We start from the raw sequence: 18983 nt of genomic DNA, 5'->3' as shown, positions 1-18983 counted from the left end.
TGTTATGCTTTGAGTTACCAGTGCTGAGGGAACTATTGTTGCTGCCATCTGCTGCTGGAATGACACAACAATGCATGCCAGTCAGCGGAGGCCTTGTTTTCAGCAGGCAGCTAATTGGACTAAACCATCGCCCAGTGGACAAGAAATTATTTTGTGTTGCTTTACTTTAGTTTCTATTTTTATCTCCTTTATTTTCATTCATTTGTGTATGCTAACTTACCACAGGATGGACATTAGTTTAGTTTGTTTGCTGTATTTTGTCTTAGTCTTCCCTTGTGTGTCTAGTTGGTCTGATCAGCCACTATATATGTTCCCTTGTGTTTTCCATTAGGTAAGTCAGTTTAAGTAAGTTTGTTTGTCTGTTCAGTTGTCCTCTGTTAGATTAAAAGCTTGAGTTAATTTTGTTACTTTGACCCTTTTTTAAGGGCCCATTTTTGCACATTTACACGTTTTGAAAAATAAATTTGCAAATTTTTGATAAAATTGTTCGCTGTCTTTGTCTTAGACTGCTTGTCTTAGACTGCTTGGTCCACCACAGTGTGTGTGTGTATATATATATATATATAGGCATATATATATATATATATATATACACACACTGTGGTGGACCAAGCAGTCTAAGACAAAGACAGCGAACAATTTTATCAAAAATTTGCAAATTTATTTGTGTTAAGAGCTAAATAAAAAAAATGTCTTCAGCTGACTCACTGTTTGTTCTCCTTAAATGCATTTCTTGGTTTCATCAATCGGCATCTTTTTTGTTTTGTTTTTTTAAATAAAAGTTAATCTGGCTTTTGTGGATTTGTCTTGGAGTCTTAACCTCCCCATTAGCTAAACTGACATAAAGGTGAAAGATTTACTGTTGTTAAATATAGTCTTATTATTGATGGTGAGGGATATTCATGAAATCAGAATCTCTTTACTTATATATAGTCTCACAGACTGAAACTCTCATCATTGTGGTAGAAAGTGATCTTTCTGTTCTTCATCTCAGCTCTAGAACCGGAAGAACTGCAGGAACCACAACAGTCTTGATGGAGCAGGAAGGAGATCATTCAGGAAACTCTCTAAAGCCCCCAGCGGGGCGAAAAAACCAAACCGTATTTTTCAGTGACAGATTCTGTAGAAAAAGAATAGTTTGGTCTGTGATGTTCATCAGAGAAACACTTCAACTGTGAGAGAATGTAAAAAATGATTCAGGAAATCCCAAAGTCTGTTTTTGTAGGAGTTTGTTTGAATGATCATGAGATTATGAGTCAAATGCAGATTATCAGAAGAAACACTTAAATTGACAGATGATCATGAACCTGCTTTCAGGACCATAGAGGTTTCAAGCTCTTCATCAACACTTTGATGATGATACTTGGTTTTTAGTTAAAAATAACTTTCTGCTTATAAATTTTAACGTTATATTTCAAACTAAAATCTCAAGCCAAATGAAAACCTCCTCCCAGAAAATGTTAAGAAATGGTGGATTCCCTCAGCAAATAGTTACACACTAAAGGTTTATGAAGTATACCCGAGTACAGCAGGTATACTATAGACCATGTACATGTAGTACATGAAGTATGCTAACTGAATACTTCTTCAGACTAAGTTACAACATTTTAAATTTTACATTTGTACGTGTAGTACTTCTTGTTAAGGTTTGTGGGTAATGAAGTTTATGCACAGAGCACATGTTTGGTTGATCTGCTCCAAACTTTACAGTTTGAAAGTTGAATGAAAGCAACAAACGTCATTCATGACATTAACCCCTTCATGCCTGAGTTTACCACTAATTAAATAAAAGTGTTTTTTTCTGTTCAAGGTCAATTAGCCGCATACGGCGTGAAGGGGTTCAGGACGAATCGAGAGCAAATATGAAACAACAAAGTCAGACGGCTGTTTCATCTCAGTGAGAGGAGATCCTGACAGCTGTTCACCAGGGTCAGCTTAAAATACCAACTGACTAACAAACTTGATCAAATCTATCATTACAGACCTCATTTCTCGTGTTTTTAGGCATAAATCAATAAAATCCTGCAGTAACACAGATGTTTTTAAGGAAAAGCATTTCAGAATACATTAGAAATTGCCTGGATTTTCTCCTCTTTGTGTAAATAGGTTAGACTTTCTGACAGACTTTCAATAAAAATGGAGCTTTTAATGCTTGATAAAGGTAAGGCCCTCAGGTTCCCATACTGCTGACTCTGACACACTGGGAGCCGTTCCAACAGGAACAGAAGCAGCAAACAGGTTCAATAATGAGCCTTTCTCATCTGTGCTGCAGCTTCACTCGAAACCACAGCGGCTGAACCAGCTCCACCTCACGACCATCTTTTGTGCCACGCAAGAAAAAAAAAATCTCTTCCAGAATCAGAACCACTGAGGCTGCAGGTCCAGAAACTCTTCCAGTGATTTGAAGACTGTATTCCATCGTCACACGGAGATCTGCAAAGCTGCCGACTCACATAAACCTGTAGATCAGAGTGAGAATTTTCCCACAGTTCATGAATCACCCAAAGAAAAAACTCAGCGGCGTATCTATGTCGTTTATACAATATAAGGAGTACGAGCTGGCAGTGAAGATCTAAGCAGGCCCAGTTTCACAACTTTACCAGTCAGGAACCCCCACAGCAGCCACACTCCTCTGACTTAAAGACAAAAAAATGACTTCAATTTTAAAAACTGAGTTTTTTTAAACCATTTTGATCCCCATCATGGATCTCTGCAAACACAAACCATGTTAGGCAGCAGAGCTAGTATGACTGTGACCCTGAACCAGGTTTCAGGCTCTCTGCAGCGCTCTGATTTTGTTATCATGTAGTTCAGTGGATGCAGAAAAAACAAACACACAACAGTTTCTGTTGAACAAAGGGTGTGGCATGCTGCTGTCAGAGTAAAGTGTTCAACCTAGATGCTGTATTCGTTGTTAGTCTGCAAACAACTACAGATGTTTTCTAGGCAGCTTCTGCAGGCTGTGATGTTTCCTCAAGAAGCCCAACTAGATTTTATCTGGAGGGGAATCCCAAAGGAAATCCCCTCAAGAGTCCGTCAGTCAGAGTAAAGCATGAAAGAAGATTGTTTTTATCACCCAGACATTAGCGGTATGACACAAACATGAATTGATTTTAGCTATGTGAAGATTCATGAGGAATCTCACGGCCTGCTTCTGTGGAGAATTCATTGGAACAACCAGACCTGGAGATGCTGCTCTATAAGTCCTCCACTCGTAGACCGATTTCAGTCTCTTTTGAGATTTTTATCAGGCTAAAGAAGTGTTCAATTGTTCCATTAATATCTGTTTGTGTTTTATGCAAGTTTTTCTTTGTTTCAAGCAGATAAGATGCTACATTTTCTGTATTGTTGTCACTCAAACTGCGGGAAGGAGCCGCCTCACTGCATCTATGCAGAAAGTTGATGCGATGCGACTTTTCAAAGGAAAGAAACCCAAAGCTTCTTCATCATGTAGGACCAGAATCCAGTGCCATGTAGTACGGTTACAGGGAACGCAGAAACAAACCAAATGAGTTAAGAATAGCCCACAGAAGTGAGAATGAAGGTTTAATGTTGTACTCTCCACGATATTCCCCTCATCTTTGGTGACGTAGTAGAAAAGGAATAATACGCTCTGGATCTGGATTCTGTTTGTGTCTTTAGGCACAGATAGTTAATGTTGTGATCTCAACAGTCCTCTCTGATCTGATATTGGAAACATCGTCACAACATTGTATGACAATACACACACACACACACAGAAAACTGTGTTACTCAACATGTCAAATGTTGCTAAGAATGACTAGTAATCCTACAGCTAATTATAGTAACTGATTACATTTGTAACTTCTCCCTCCCATCACTCACCAGAGATCTAAATCAATTTGATCTCATGTCAGTGAAAAATCTCAGTCTTCCAATGAAATATTCACATTTATTTTTTGTTTTTTAATAGTTTTGGTCTCACAGAAAACATTTCATGAACAAACAGAACAAGAAAAACTTTAACTTAATTCTCTTTATTTGTAAATCCTCAGTTCTTTACTGAGGTCGTTTCAGGTGATTCCCAACAAACATCCAACTCAGTTTGATTCATTACAGACGTTTTATTCCAGTTTGGATCGTTCCAACAAGGCAGAATTGTCTTCATGATATTACAACAACAGAATTCTGGTTTTAGCTTTTCACATTTATAAATACATATCAAGGTCACATTCAAAGTTCAGTGTCCCCTAGAGGGAAAAAAACTACAGTTACCCATTAGGTTAGCATTAAAGTCCCACTCTGATCATCTTCTCATCTATTATAAAAGCGTTCCCAGTGGTCTTGTTTTTTAGCCAAAATTAAAAACCTGTGTCCTTTGTAGGATTTTATACTGTTGGAGTGGAGCAATGCCGTCCCCACTTCCCGTTTTCCATTTACGCTCTGTCCCGCTAGCTTACAGCCCCTCACAACCCCAACCTAAAATTACCAGTGCAACAACAATTGGGAGCAATTTGGAGTTATCCAACTTAGATGGGGAAAATCAAGGATCTATTTGTCTACAGGTGGATCCATCAGAATGGAGCAGAGCAGGAAACTCCTGGCCCGTCCATTGTAGCTTCTATGTAACAAAGAAGCTCTTTTTCCAATGATATTATTTTGTCTGCTTCCAATTCACAACAATTTGAATAAAGAAATACTCAAAAATGCTTTTTTCTTTAGATGTGTCCTCCATTATCAGAAATAATAGAACAAGAGCATAAAAGCCCCAAAAATACTATTTCAGAATGGGTCTAGAATGGCATTTTTAGCTTTGGTTGCAAAAAAAAGGATCAAATCAGGATCAGCTCAAAGTGAATAAAAGAAAGAAAGAAAGAAATGATTTTTTTTTTAATTAAAACCAACTGAAAGAAAAAGAACATTTGTAACAGCTGCTGTTTTGTATTTTTAACCTTTGTTTTTTCTACTTTTAGTCCTCAATTAACAGTTTTAATTCAGAATATTTAAGTTTCTTCTGTTGACTCTAATTCTACGTGGGGGAGGGGCCTTTGAGCTCATTAGGTACTGGTACATGGTTGCCATGGGAGACAGAGGTTATGGTGACGTCGTTCCCCCTTCAATACTGCAACCATTGCTGGCTCCGCCTCTCTTCATTAGTTTCTGGAAACAAGGTTTGCTGCTGCGACACTAAAACAGAAACACATACATGACGTTTTCACCTGCAGCACCTATGAACAAACAACTGCAGCAGGAAGTTGTTGGGTTAAAGTGGACAAACATAACGGGGCATCGGTCAACATGAGAGCAGTGGTAAATTATTTTGTTTAAACAGTAAAAGATGAGACTTTAAAAGATCAAACCTTTTTAGATCTCCAGCACTGAAACAAAACTGCCGCTATGAGGAAGAAGAGGCAGATGATTGAGATCAAGATACCGATCCTCCATCTGGGATCATCTGTAAGACAAACAAGCAGAGTTAACAACAAAACTCCATCATTCAGTCCCCGTTTTGATGCAAACCAGGAATTATCAAATGCTGCAGTTCCTCTACAGACCACTTTTTTTCTGCAGGTTGCAGAAAAAAAAACATTTTTTCTATCATCTCCCATCATAAAAAAATGTTGATAATGAATTACAAGGCTTACAATCTTGAAACAATAAACATATAAAAATATCCAAGTTACAGGAGTAAATATAAATAGAATAACTAAACTATCACAAAGTTGTGACATAATATTTGTGCATGCGCGGACTGAAATGAGTCAGGAGTCAGAGCGGAAGGAAAAGCGGGATTCAGAGAGAGAGAGCCAGAGGAAGTTCCTTTGAGGGAAAAAACGTGTTGGACGAGGAGAAAAGACGCTTTCACGCTAACTGGACAAACGCTTACTTTATTTTACCTCATGAGCTGGAAAAAGTCCTGTGCAGCTAAATTAGAATTCAATCTAAATCTTCACTATGTTACAATTCAGAAAAACTACGACAAATTTACTGGCAACAATAAGCTCCAACGACTACAACGAGGCTATGCTGCACAGCAGACAATGTTTACAAAAATGACTAAATCCAGTGACGCGGTGACAGAAGCCAGCAGCATTGTGGCTTTGGAAAAGACCACAGGAAAGGAGTTTGTAAAAGAATCTATGCTGAAAGTAGATGGCACTGTTTGCCCAGAGCAAAAGAAAAAGTTTGAGGAAATAAGTGACGATCTGAGAAGAAGATCTCTACGATCTGTAGAAGATCTGAACAGCAAGTGGGAAAACATCTGGAGGGCCTCGGGAGGGAAGTTGAATTTTAAATAACAACAAAATTAAGCCTTGGATGCACTTAAAATACTTTGGTCATTTTTTGTCAGCCTACAGTTAAAGTCCCATTAACTGTCACGCACCTAGTATGAAATCTGTTCTCTGCATTTGACCTGGTGAGCTGCAGAAAAGACATTCTCTGGAACCATTTGGTGGTTTAAAATGTAGGGAATTCTGAAAGGGCCTCATGCATTTCAGGATCCAGCTTATAATTAGCCTTTTCCACATTATGGAACTCCTGTCTTTCTAAAAATGGCCACAAAAGTGGGACAATGAGACCAGCAGCAGTTAAAACAGAATCCCCTTCTAGACCAGACTATTCTGAGGTCACATGTCATTCCACTGAACGGCTGGTAAACCGACCTGATGCTGGTTTGCTTCAAACAGGAAGTAAAGGCGGTGCTTAGGAATGTCTCATGTGAAGCTAATTTTAGAGAGTGAGCCTGACAGAAGCTGCCGACAAATCAAAAGGAGGAGAAAAAACCTGCTGCTGTGAGGTCCTGCAGATGGAAACCACCTACATGATGGCTGCACATGTCCACCCATGAACGGTTTCTGACAGAAAACCTGCTGCAGTTCTCACAGACAAACCAACTCCTTCAGCCACTAACGTCTACACGGATCAACAATCATGTGTTACCCACTTCAAACCAAAAAAATACAGTCCTACAGTCCACATCAAGTTACCCCCCCCCCCCCCCCCCCCACACACACACACACACACACACTCTGTGAATGACTCAGCAAAGTCTGCATGGAGATTTGTCTTTGCCGTCACCTTTCCTGAACTACATCCATGTGTCCATGGCTGCAAAGAGAATGGGAAATTGGCGTTTTTTCAAAGGCGTGTCTTGATGAACGTCAGGACAAAAATATGAAAGCTTTAGGTGTGAGTGTGGACGGCTGCATGACACCACTTCAGCAGAAAGCAGATCACAGACTGTGGTGACGTCCTGCGAGGAAACAGCTTACAGGAATGTGTGGTAATGTAGCGGATAACTGTACAGCTGCTCCCTGTTATGTCAAAACATTGAACCACATCGTCATTTGAAGCGGCTGCAGCTCTTCATCTCTGCTACACCACAACTGTAACTATGAGTAATATAAACTCTCACTGTGATCTGACACTGAGAGGGAGAGTTAAGTCAGTGTTTATCCACATGGACACCAACTTAACACACTTTGGCTTAACGTAGCATCAACAGACAGTATCTAAACCTGTTTATACTCACTTAGTGAGGAACGTGGGCCTGTTTAGATGAACACAAAGCTGATATCCAGCAGGAATGGAAGACAGACACAAAGGAATCTCTGTCTTTGTTTTTATCAAAGTCCAGATTGAAAAGTTCTGCTCACACAGCTATTGTTGTGGGAAATGTTCTTGAAATCGTTTTAATGACCAGAATGAGTAAATCATTGGTAGCAGTCAAAGGAGGAGTCCAAAGGAAATCTGCCACATTTAGCACCAAACAATGATTTTGTCAACTTCCTTGGTTCCCTGTTGCTACGGTAACGTTGTGTCATTTCCTAGAACTGATGCTGAGCTGTATGGCTGCTTCATCCAGTCAAAGGATCCTGTGAAGACTGAAGAGAAAATGACCGTTTCTTCTCCAGCGTTTGCAGATGTGTGTCTCACACAGAGCTGCAGCCAAACATCTCAACACGTCACCAAAGAATCCGTTCATAAATCAGGGATATAAGCAGGTTTTCACTTCCACCTTGCATGGTGGTGAGTGGAAGTCACTTTAGGCACTCCACTAATGCAGGAAGGGCAAAGGGGCATTAGAGGAGGGAAGGGGGGGGGGGGGGGCAAGAGGAGGAGCAGTAGATATGATGCAATAAGGCAGCAGTGGCTGCACTGTGAGAATAATAGGAATTGGATCACTTCCCATGGTGCACCTGACGATCTCCAGCAGCGGTGACTGTGGTCTGTAAACCACCAGTTTATAGACGCATCAACGACCAACGAGAAACAGACCAGGACCTCAACGAATAAATGTTGTGGTTTTTGACTAATCTATTGATTTTTTTTCTAATTTGTGAAATTTATTTTATAATTTACAGTTTCTAATCAGCCACATCCATCTGAATGATGCATCTCTGGTTTAGAATATTCATTTGAAATATTCTAAAAACGCTTTTTCCTGATAACACTATTAGCAAAGCTGCGGTATTTTTCACAAACCAAATTAACAACCAGTTACATTTTTCTCAACAGAAAAATAAAGACATGTTTGAATTTTGACTTTAATGCCTCTGAAGCCACTTATGGGGCAAATAATTAAGGAAATGTTCTGTCTACAAATGAGGATGTAAAAACACTTTATGTTTGTTTATTTTTTAGTGAGGCTCTGATATTTCACTATTACAGTTTCCAAAATCCACAAAAGAGGAGGACACTTACCTACAGGAGGGATTTGTGGACAACCTGAAAGACAGAACAGAAGCAGATGAAAACAAACGCAGAACCACAGTGCAGCAGAACCAAGACTGATCCAGAAAAAACTGCTTCCTGTTTGCAGATCAGCAGAACTTTCTTCTGTGTTCATAAACAGTCAGAATACACACAGCATAGAGTAAAATGTCACCGTCTATGAGGATGGATGAGTCAGTGATAAAAATGGAAAAAAGGAGAACAGTTTTCAAGACAGAAAGTGAAGTTTCTTTTTAAAGAACGATATTTCTAATGCTTTTAATAATATGAAAGGCATTGATTTAACTGAACAAATATCAGCTCTGAGGTTAGAATGTTGTTTCTATTTGATCCAGGCAGCAGCAAAAGCAGAAACTAACACAAAACACCTAAAGCTACAAAATCCTTTCTATTCCCTTCAGCTGTTTACAGAACTGATTCTCTGGAATCTGGCTAAGCTTACTTAAAGCTTCAGTACCTGCAGCTAACGCCCTAATCACTCTCTTGTTTGCTTAAACATGAGTCACAGAAGAGTTGAATCTCTTTATAAGTGTTTCCAGTGTCACTTCCTCTCCAGTCAAAACATCTAAAACATTTAGCTGGCCGGGAGGGGGGGGGGGTTCATCATGATGGGTTATTTTTGTAAGAATGTTTTTTTGATTTCTCCAACCAAACATGTCACGACCTGGAAGTGTGCAGGAAACTTACCTCAGGCCAGGTTCAAGCCAGGAACTACAAATCACTTTTGACAAAGAAACATTTTTGTGACTAACTAACGTGACTAACATGAGTTTCTAACCGCTTTTGACAGAAAAACGTCTCTGCTCTTTCTGAAACTGCTGACAAACAGATGGACTGATCTTCAGGGAAGAATGACAGGTTCTTACCGTCCTCACTGATGGGGACGTTGACTCCCACCCCCTCCATCACCATCCTCACCCCTGCAGACAGGTTGCGGCACACAGCATGGACTAGCTGGTCCACGCAGACCGTGCACGGGGAGGTGGCAAAGGAAAAAGGGGAGCAGGCGGGGAGAGGAGCACTCAGGTCATCTCTGAACCAGAAGTCTCCTGTGTCCACGTCTCCATTATACAGCCTGGTGGCGTTTCTAGCTGCAGAGTCAGCAGAGGTGAAACAGGAAACGTCCATCTGTGGACAGAGCAGCCGTGAGCACAAAGGATCTTCAGGTGTGGCTGAACACTCACACTTCTACTGTATGAATGAAGCTTTATACTAGGGAGAACAATATGACAACGTTCATTAAAATTCAACAGAATCAGACTGCCAAGACTCCACAGAAACGCATTATTTAAAGAGTTAATTGTTGTTAATGTTTTACTTTATTTGCTGTTTACTGTTTCTTCTATGATCCCCTGTTTTCTTTTTTCCTCATCTGATTCTTGAGTCACTTTAGTGACTGTTTATCAGCTCAGAGGCCTGAAATCCTTGAATTGAATGTGAAGATCAGAACCGGATTTCAAAAACTGTAAAACTATCAAATGAATGAACTCAGTAGGGATGGGATTATCTAAACTTGCTTCTTCCCACTCCTTTTCAAGCAATAAATCAAGCTCTACTTATACTTTAGTTAATGATCACTGTATTTAACTAAGAAAATGTGATTTAAGTGACTTTTTGTTTTGTTTTGTTTTCTGTCTTTTTAATCTATGCATTTCATCTTACTGTAGTGAGTTTGATAAATATGTGTAAATTCTTTATTGCTTTGACTACAATGCTTGAAATAAATCAATAAATCAAATCAAGATCACTGTCATGATTTCTAGGTGCACACAGCTGTCAAACACAAAGTGTGTAATTATTGCCTCATTACACCCACATTCTGACAAAGTGACAGTTTTTTGGCTGTACTTGTAATTACTGTCTGGTTTGTTCTCCTAATCTACCCTTTAAAGTTTCTTTCAAGCAGCTTAGCATCTGGTGTCTTTCTGCTATCATAAAACAACTAAAATTCTCGGGCAGAGAAAGGGTGACTCATCAAATTTCTCAACTTCCTGTCCACAGAATGAGTCTAGATTAACTGCTGTAAATGCTGCAGAGCTGAATGTTAGAAGGACCTTCTTCTTGGATTTGACAGTAGCCTTAAGTTTGACTTGAAACATGAAGCCTTTAACTCCAACAAGAAAGTTAACTTAGGTCCTGTTCATTTAATATTGCGTGTGAAAAGAAAAAAGGAGAAACATTTCCTCAATATATCCCACTATAGAGGCCAAACAACCAAATATACCAGCGTCCATCATGCAGAGCAGAAAGCAGTACTTCAATTTAACTGATAAATGATAGTACTCTTTGGAGTTTATTATGGATTTTGTGGAGTTTTATTCCTTTCAATATGGTTTTGCAGTTCTACCATGATGTTAATATTCCATTCAAATTTGTGCACCTGTAAAAATAAAACCAACATTTTTTAAGTATATTTACACTATCAAGTTCTTGTAAGAAAATGTTTCCTGTAAATTCATTTGAATCTGGAATAGTATTTTTTTTGCTTATAAAAGATACACATTTATGTTCATTTGTTTTGGTAATGATGAAACATTTTCTCATAACTACTGATATAACTCTACAAAAGTGGAGCTTTTATTATTTAAAATTGATTTGATTTATTTATTTCAAGCATTGTAGTCAAAGCAAAAAAGAATTTACACATCTTTATCAAACTCATTACAGAAATGATTAAATGCATTGATTAAAAAGACAGAAAATAAAACAAAACTAAAAAGTCACTTAAATCATATTTGCTTAATTAAATACAGTGATCATTAAATAAAGTATAAGTAGAGCTTGATTTATTGCTTGAAAAGGAGTGGGAAAAAACAAACTTAGATAATCCCACCCCTACCATCAAATCATTTTTTTTACTTTAAAAACTAATAGAAAGAACTTTTGCCTCAAAAACATTAAAATGACTTTAAAGGAAAATTGATTTATTGATCTGATAATAGATATTGACTTTTTAAGTAAAGATCAATTTGACATTGATTGTTTTTTTAAACCCAGCCTTAACACTGTTAACACAGGGGATCCATTCTTTTTTTTCATAAATTAAAACAGGTTTAATTTCAAGTGCCTTAGAGGTTTTGAAAACAAAAACAAAAAGAGGAACTCTTACAAAAAGTCAAACCACAATGTTATCAGTCTTTAATGGGTTTTGTTCATGTCACACTATCTACTGAAGGGAATTTACTTCTGAAACAGGTTTTTCTTGAAATCTCTCAAAGTTATTTTTGAAAATATTTCAAACAAAAAATGGTTTTATTGAACGCCAGCATATTTCATTTTGCATAGATTGATTCAAACTAAATTGTCCAGACATGTTCACCACCTGAACTAGTCTGGACTTGTTCTGCAGGAGTTAACCACAGGAAACTGTTTCCAGTGTTTGTGTGTTCTACTGATTTTGACGCTGATAACCTCTGTTGTATCCTTTAAACAAAAACACATTTCTTTAATTCACCTTCAGTTTATGGTTTTATCCATTAGCATCTCTGAAGTTAGCTTTAGAATTACATTAACTCTTTGTGTGCTTATTCAAAGACACATTTCATGGTGATGTTGTGAGGCTTTTTCATTCCTACATGTTGCATTACGTTAAAAATAGCATCAACTCAAAATTATTTCTTCATTTTTATTGTGTGGCGATATTTTCAAGGGTGGACTGAGTCGGACACAAGACAGAAAAATTTTTAAATTGAAAACTTACAACTTCAATCAGTTAACAAATGTTGATTTAATCATGTCATATTTGGTTTTCCAGAGATCTGATTGTGGAGTGGAGGACTGTCCACGGCCAGAAGAAGTTGTCCAGTAGAGCAAAGAAAGCATTTTTTGTTTGTTTATTGCTTAAAAAACATCTCAGTTGAGTTAATATTTTTGTAACATTGCTGTTATGAATGTTGTAGCTCAGTGTTTTTCCACCAGTGTGCCGCGGCGACCACTGTTCTGTGTGAGATGGACAGCCCAAAAAACCTCAGGTGGAACTCTTCTAAATAAATGAACCGGATCTCCCAGCACTTTCTGCGTCTTTCATTAGGATGGCGAGAAAAACTTTTGACGGTAGCTCCTCCCACACGCGGCGGGAGCGTCAGGTTTCTAAACACACTTTTGGACAAACGTTGAGGAGCGACTTTTATATTATGCATTTATTAAACATGCTGTGATTATATTTTTGTTCAAAATTTTCAGTCTCTCTTGCGCAAACATAAAAAAAATTTACAATGATTTAAAGTTTAGAAATTTTTTTCACTTTATTTGGTTTTTGTGAGGTTTACATGAAACTGCTATTTAATAAACTGGAAGGAAAAACTTCAACCAAATTTAGCTGAAAACTATTATGGAAAACTATCATAACTTTTAGGAAAAAGAGCTTCAACCTTGTTCCTCAATTACAAAAAAATGCAAACGAGATCATGGAGAGACTGTAGATCAATACAGACTACAGAGTTTCCCTTTTTTTTTTTTACTTTTGGTTGCTGGTGTGCTGCAGGATTTTCCTCAAAGAAGAATTGCACCTTGGCCTTTAATAAACCGGTTTAGCCTGTAAGTCAGGGGTCCACAAACTCAACGTTAGAGAACTTGACCTTTTTTCCATTAAAATGGAAAAATGACTAAAAGGTCAGGAACACACTGATCCAGAATGCAGGGTATTTAATCCAGGAAGTTGATCAGAGAGAATAAACAGTGGTGTCTACCTCCAAAACTGGATTATAAGGAAAAAACACAAAAACCTAAAGAGAATGCTCCTATGAGTCATTGAAGAGATTCTGCTCTTACAACTGAACTGGAACATTTACCCAAGATTGTGCTTGGACAAAAGAAGCTTTATTTCTGTGAAAAACCCACAGAGTTATTTGGTGATAATTGATTTTCTAAAATCTAAAATACTGTTACTAGATATTTTCTGACTTTTTATGTAAATAACCCAGAGAGGGTTATTTTTTTTTTTTTACTAATTTCATAGAGTATTTTTATATATGTGCTGATTATTATAATTTTTTGTGAAGAACCCAGTGAAGATTATTTAATATTAAATTTGGTTATTAAAATGTGGTTATGTGTGGCTTTCTGTTTACATTTAGGCACCCCTGGGATCGTCACACTTTCTCTGTTTCAAACTGACCCCGGCCCCGATCAGAGAATAGAAAGGTCAAAAACGCTTCATGAATTTTGTTTCTCCCTTTAGCTGATTTAAAGAGCAAACTTAAAAACTTTCTACACAGACTCCAAATTGGGAGCACATAGTGGTACTTGTGGGAAAAGCTCTTCTTCACCTTGAACTTCAATAAGTCCAAGTACAGGTCCGGACTTTCTGACAATCATCTTCAAGCCGTTCTGACGGACTCAGCTGCTTCCTCTTTCAAACCAATGTGAGAGGAAGCGCTGCTGTGTCCTAACATCCAGAAGGACCCACTGACTGAGGTTAAAGAACTGTAAAAGTGTTCATTTAACTGTGTAAATCTGAATACAGCAGGTATAGAAGACTGAATAAACAGAAAACTGAAATTTATTACTGATTTATTACTGACTAAGACCGAAAAAAACAATAGAGAAGGTTTTTTTAAGAAATAACTTATCTGGTTTTGAAAGCTTATTGCATTTCTGTGGATATCCCTCTATATTTATGTGTCTTTACTTTTAATCAATAGTCAAAATTGTAAATATTTGTGATGTTTTTATTATGAGACGGAGTTTTAAGGCCACTGTGAGAAAAGAAAAGTCCACTCACTTGGCCAGAAATTCGGAATAAAGTATCGAGGGGAAAAAAGTCTAAATGTTGCTCAACTTGAGTTAATCAGAACAGAATGGCGAGTGTGTGTGAAAGCGGAGCGAAATATGTAAATGAGGAGCTCAGAGACGTTTGAGGACCGCAAACCAGCGCAGAGCGTTTTGAGCATCAAAACCGTAAATCCGCGCATCAACATGCATAAACTGATAACCAAAACCCATATTTTGCAACCAAAAGATAAAACCCAAAGTGCAATCATATTTCTCATGGACAGATTTGTTTTTGGTAAATGAATCGCATTTGCATAGTTTTTGCTACTAATCCATTGAGGGACTTCAACAACTTTGCAAAAAGTAACAGCGTTATATGCAAATCTTTATTTCCCTTGGGCTATGTATGAGGTCGGGATGACCCCACCCTTACATTAACTAGTTATTCCTACCATGACAAAGGTGGAGATGATTTCATGCAATCCATGGACACCAGTGAAGATCACTAATCATTGAAGGACAAAGGTTCAGAGCACTGTCTAGTGGTCCAGACCCGACTGCCCGTTTTTAAACGTTGAACAACAAAGAGGTAAATAGTCTGTTATATTAGCACTAGAAAGCCGAAAATGCCAAAAAAGTAGACATTTAACTTGGGTAATTTTGTGTTAAAAATTGGTCCAAAAAGAAAAGAACCGTGTGCGTGTCATGAGATCACAAGTTGATTTTTTATCCAAACATTCTTGTGCTTCACATCAGACGTGAATACACGGATAAATAACGACGGAAACTAAATAGCAGCATCAAAGCTGTGCAGATATCAACAGAGCGATTAACAACGAAAAATGTCCCGCGAACTTTAAACTAAAATGTCACTTGTACTTTTTTCCCCCTGCAACACCTGAAGGCATCACGCCGGCTAAACCTTTATTTTAGCCCGCTAGTTTTTTCTCTGAGAAGAGAATTTCTATCAAGCTAACAGTCAAACCTAATAAAAACATTTGCTAAAAACTGCATGAAATAAACCAAAGAAGTAAATTTTATTGTATTACTATTTATTTTCTAGTTGATGCTATTTGTTGCTCGCTCTTTTGCACTGACTGTCGACTCGTTACTAGCGAGAAACTACATCTCGTCTCTCCTGTATTTCTATGCAAATACTGTGTGAAATGACTATAAAACCGACCTTGAATCTTGAAAGGGTTTTACTCACCTCAATGATGGTTTTGTCAATGGTCGTTCTGCACTTCTGAGATCCACCGTTGAAGGAAAAGGAGAAAAAAAGGGGGTGTGAAGTGGACGGGGCGTCACTGGAGGAAGTAGGTTGCATAAGCAGGCCTGTCAATCCGAAGGACAACGAAACTAAAAATAGCTCTCAGCCCCCCCATAAAAACCTGAAAAACACTTCAAATTAACTCCAAACATCCAGAAAACAACCACAGTGGTTCAGGTTTGTGTCTCTCAGTTTTGAAGTCGAGGTTCGTCGTCGAAAGCTGGATCTGTAAAATTCCAAATGCGCAACAACGATTCCAACATTCCATCATAAATGCACTCCGACAAAAAGCCATCTTCTGTCCAGAGTTGTTCCTCCTCCGGGGGTTAAACTGACGCTTCTGCAGACTATGCTCGACCCTGAAAAAAACAACACGTCCTCCTTCAGACACGACTGCAGGCAGGAACAACGCAGGCGCAGTAACACAGTTCCGGTCCGTCAGCTGACATAAAATAGTTCCTCTTGATTGTAAATTTCACAATAATTTACACCACAGATTGGAGAGAAGCAGCAGTCAGTTTTTTATTCATGCACATGTCTTTGTTTACATTGTGGTGAATTGTGCCCAAAAGGCTCAGCTCATCATTCTGACAAACATCTGGGCTTCCTGCCAAAACGACGGTGACTCATCCAACAGCCAGTTCAAGTGGGCCTCGTGAGAATTGTTGTCTTGTGTGCACATAATTCCACACACTATAAGAATGCTTTGCAATTTATAATTTCTTCTTCCCTCACAGAAACTATGAGGTAAAGGTCAAAGTTCTACAATGGATTATACAATCAAAGATGCCCAAGTGCCTTCAGATGTGGAAAAAAAAGACCTAAAAATGTTGGTTACTTAGAAAAAGTGAGAGTGCTACAACAATTCAATGGGACACACAAATGAATAAGAAACACACCAGATTGATTTGGTGCCAAGGGGCCTTAAATGTGAGTTGGAAAATATATCACGCATGAAGGTTTATTCAGGCCCAAGTCGGCACCATTCACACAAAGCTTTACCTACTTGGGAAGCATCATCATGTCAGATGGTGGAAGTAAGAATTTTATACAGAAGAGGATTAACAAAGCAAGGGTTACATTCATCAGCATGAACAATATTTGGAAATCGTCACAGCACCAAGACCAAACCAAAACTCTACAGCAGCTGTCAGAAATCTGAGGAGAATATGAAGAAATTTCTGACCTCAAAAGATTGCCAGTAAAGATCTATGGTCCTAATGAAATCAAGAAGACATGTCAACAATAAGCTCCAAAAGACGCTGGACATGGATGGAACATGTACTGAGGAGCAAAGAAAGCACGGTCAGAAGCCCTACATGGAACACTGGATGGAAAGAGAAAGAAGTAGACAGAGCTGAAAGAATTTGGACTTGAAGAACAATCTACACCTTGGGCTGTGACTATCAGAAATGGAAATACTTGCCCTAAGCAAAAGTTCAAACGGGCTTACATGTAAGGGGAAGTAAAAGGAAGAAGTCACTGTCGCATTCTCTTCTTCTTGACTGAATTGTGTGTTCTGTGGGATTTGTTTCTTTGAAATGAGCTATTTCAAATGTTTCTGTCCCTTTTAATCTCTTTTCTTTAACTTCCTCTCTGTTTTCTGTTGTGGTTTCTCTTGGAGGAGGCCACCTTCCCTCCTTGGTTCAAGCTTAATCATTGAACAACTTATGGTTGCACCGTTCAGTCCTCATGGGTGCATCTCTGTCCATTTTAAAAAGTGTTTGGTTGCTGGTAATGAAGATTATAGGCTTATTTGGGGATTATTGTGGGGTTTCTTTTGTATATTGCAGCATAATTGTATTTTTTAAATTAATCTAAATCATAGATCCTTTCTCCATTCAAAATTCTGTTGGATGAAAACAGAAATCGTCACCATTATTCCTGAGCCTCTGGTATTAACAACCATGTAAGAATCTTTGCTCGTCGGCAGCCGTCCGTCTTGAGAGACGATGCTCCTTGTGAATCTACCTGCACTGAGCAGTCCCATTCTGGAACGGCAGTCCCTGCCACACCTGGTACAGGTGAAGGATGGTGGCTCTTGCTGTTGCCGCTGCTTCCTGCTGGTTCTTTTCTGTGCATCATTTTCTTTCCACTTGGCCTCTGTGTCTGTTGTAGCTCGCCTGACTGCGAGTCTCCATATGGGGCGATCATCTGCTTGACTTTGTTGGGGGTCAATAGAGCACCACCTCATGTTCTTCTTGCAGATGTCTTTAAATCGCAGTTTTGGATGCCCTCTTTTTCTATGGCCTTTAACTAACTCGCCATAGAGGAGGTCTTTAGTGATGCGTCCATTCTCATGACACGGCCAAGTCACCTCAGACGTCTCTCACTAAGTGCTGCTTGAATGCTGCTCATGTTGGCCCGTTTCAGCACCTCTGTGTTTGGGACCTTGTCCTGCCACTTGATCTGCAGCACACGCCGCAAGCACCTCAAGTGAAAGGTGTTGAGCGTCTTCTCATGCCTCGCGTAGGTGGTCCACATCTCGCTGCCGTAGAGGAAAGTGCTGGACAAGCAGGTTTGGTAGACGCGCAGACTGGTTTTCTCAGTGAGGCTGGAAGATTTTTTAAGTTATAACAAAATTATATGAAATATACCACATTTTAATACTGTATTCAACAAAACAGCTGCAAAGTGTACAGTCTTTCCACATTGTAGGAAATTTCACTTTAAATTAGGAATTGTGTTTTCAAATCATTTCTAGAAACGGATTTTATTACATTTGCCCAAAAATTTCTTGAATAAAAAACAAATCCCAGAAATCCTTATTTTAATTAGAAAGTTATTTTTCCCGTAGATTTAAAAAACAGCTAATTTTTTCCACTTTGTAAACTTTTTATTTATTTTTTAAAATCATTTAACCTCTCCATTTAAATTTAGTGGGATTTTCAAGCAGGAAAAGGATAACGTGTTACCTGTTATCTGATTGGTCACTGTGCGAGGGGGTCAAGCCTCGCTGAAAGATTTCTGGTTGAGGCGGCAGATTATGGACTAGGATTCCGGTCAGAGAATCCTGGCACTTGGAGAGAGAGACTGAAGTTTCTTCTTTTTATTGAACAACGTTGGAGTATGATGAACTACAGCACCTGTTGCTTTCCCCCGTGTGTGTAAGGTGATGTGTATGTGTGTGTGGTCTGAAAACAAAACAAATATATAAAATGTGTTACCACGAAGTCTGACAGTCAGCAGATCTAACACATTTACTAAACAAACTGCTGTATGAGCACATAACATAAATTAACCAATGAGGTAAGTAACATAAGCATTAACATAGCCAATAATCCTCTATCTCAGGGGTGTCAAA

General features: G+C 38.5%; 1 protein-coding gene across 1 annotated transcript; it reads right to left on the bottom strand.

Moving 5' to 3' along the window:
- Positions 1-3982: 3982 nt before the first annotated feature.
- Positions 3983-16091, bottom strand: LOC105353982. The gene is made up of 5 exons (XM_011474313.3): positions 15620-16091; positions 9564-9825; positions 8668-8691; positions 5322-5416; positions 3983-5148 (listed from the first exon to the last, which is right to left on the bottom strand). Exons 1-5 carry the CDS (start codon positions 15734-15736, stop codon positions 5056-5058), a joined length of 591 nt encoding a protein of 196 aa, XP_011472615.1. The 5' UTR covers positions 15737-16091; the 3' UTR covers positions 3983-5055.
- Positions 16092-18983: the final 2892 nt, after the last annotated feature.

The sequence above is a fragment of the Oryzias latipes genome, chromosome 4 (genome assembly GCF_002234675.1).
Source record: "Oryzias latipes chromosome 4, ASM223467v1".
Taxonomy (NCBI): Eukaryota; Metazoa; Chordata; class Actinopteri; order Beloniformes; family Adrianichthyidae; genus Oryzias; species Oryzias latipes.
This window is presented reverse-complemented; position numbering and strand designations above follow the sequence as displayed.

Excerpts from the sequence above, each read along its gene's own strand:
- LOC105353982 (XM_011474313.3), bottom strand. The coding sequence starts at position 15,736 with ATGCAACCTACTTCCTCCAGTGACGCCCCGTCCACTTCACACCCCCTT. Across the intron at positions 9,826-15,619 it reads TTGACAAAACCATCATTGAG|ATGGACGTTTCCTGTTTCAC; the intron begins GTGAGTAAAACC and ends CTCTGTCCACAG. Across the intron at positions 5,149-5,321 it reads AGTGCTGGAGATCTAAAAAG|TGTCGCAGCAGCAAACCTTG; the intron begins GTTTGATCTTTT and ends TTTCTGTTTTAG.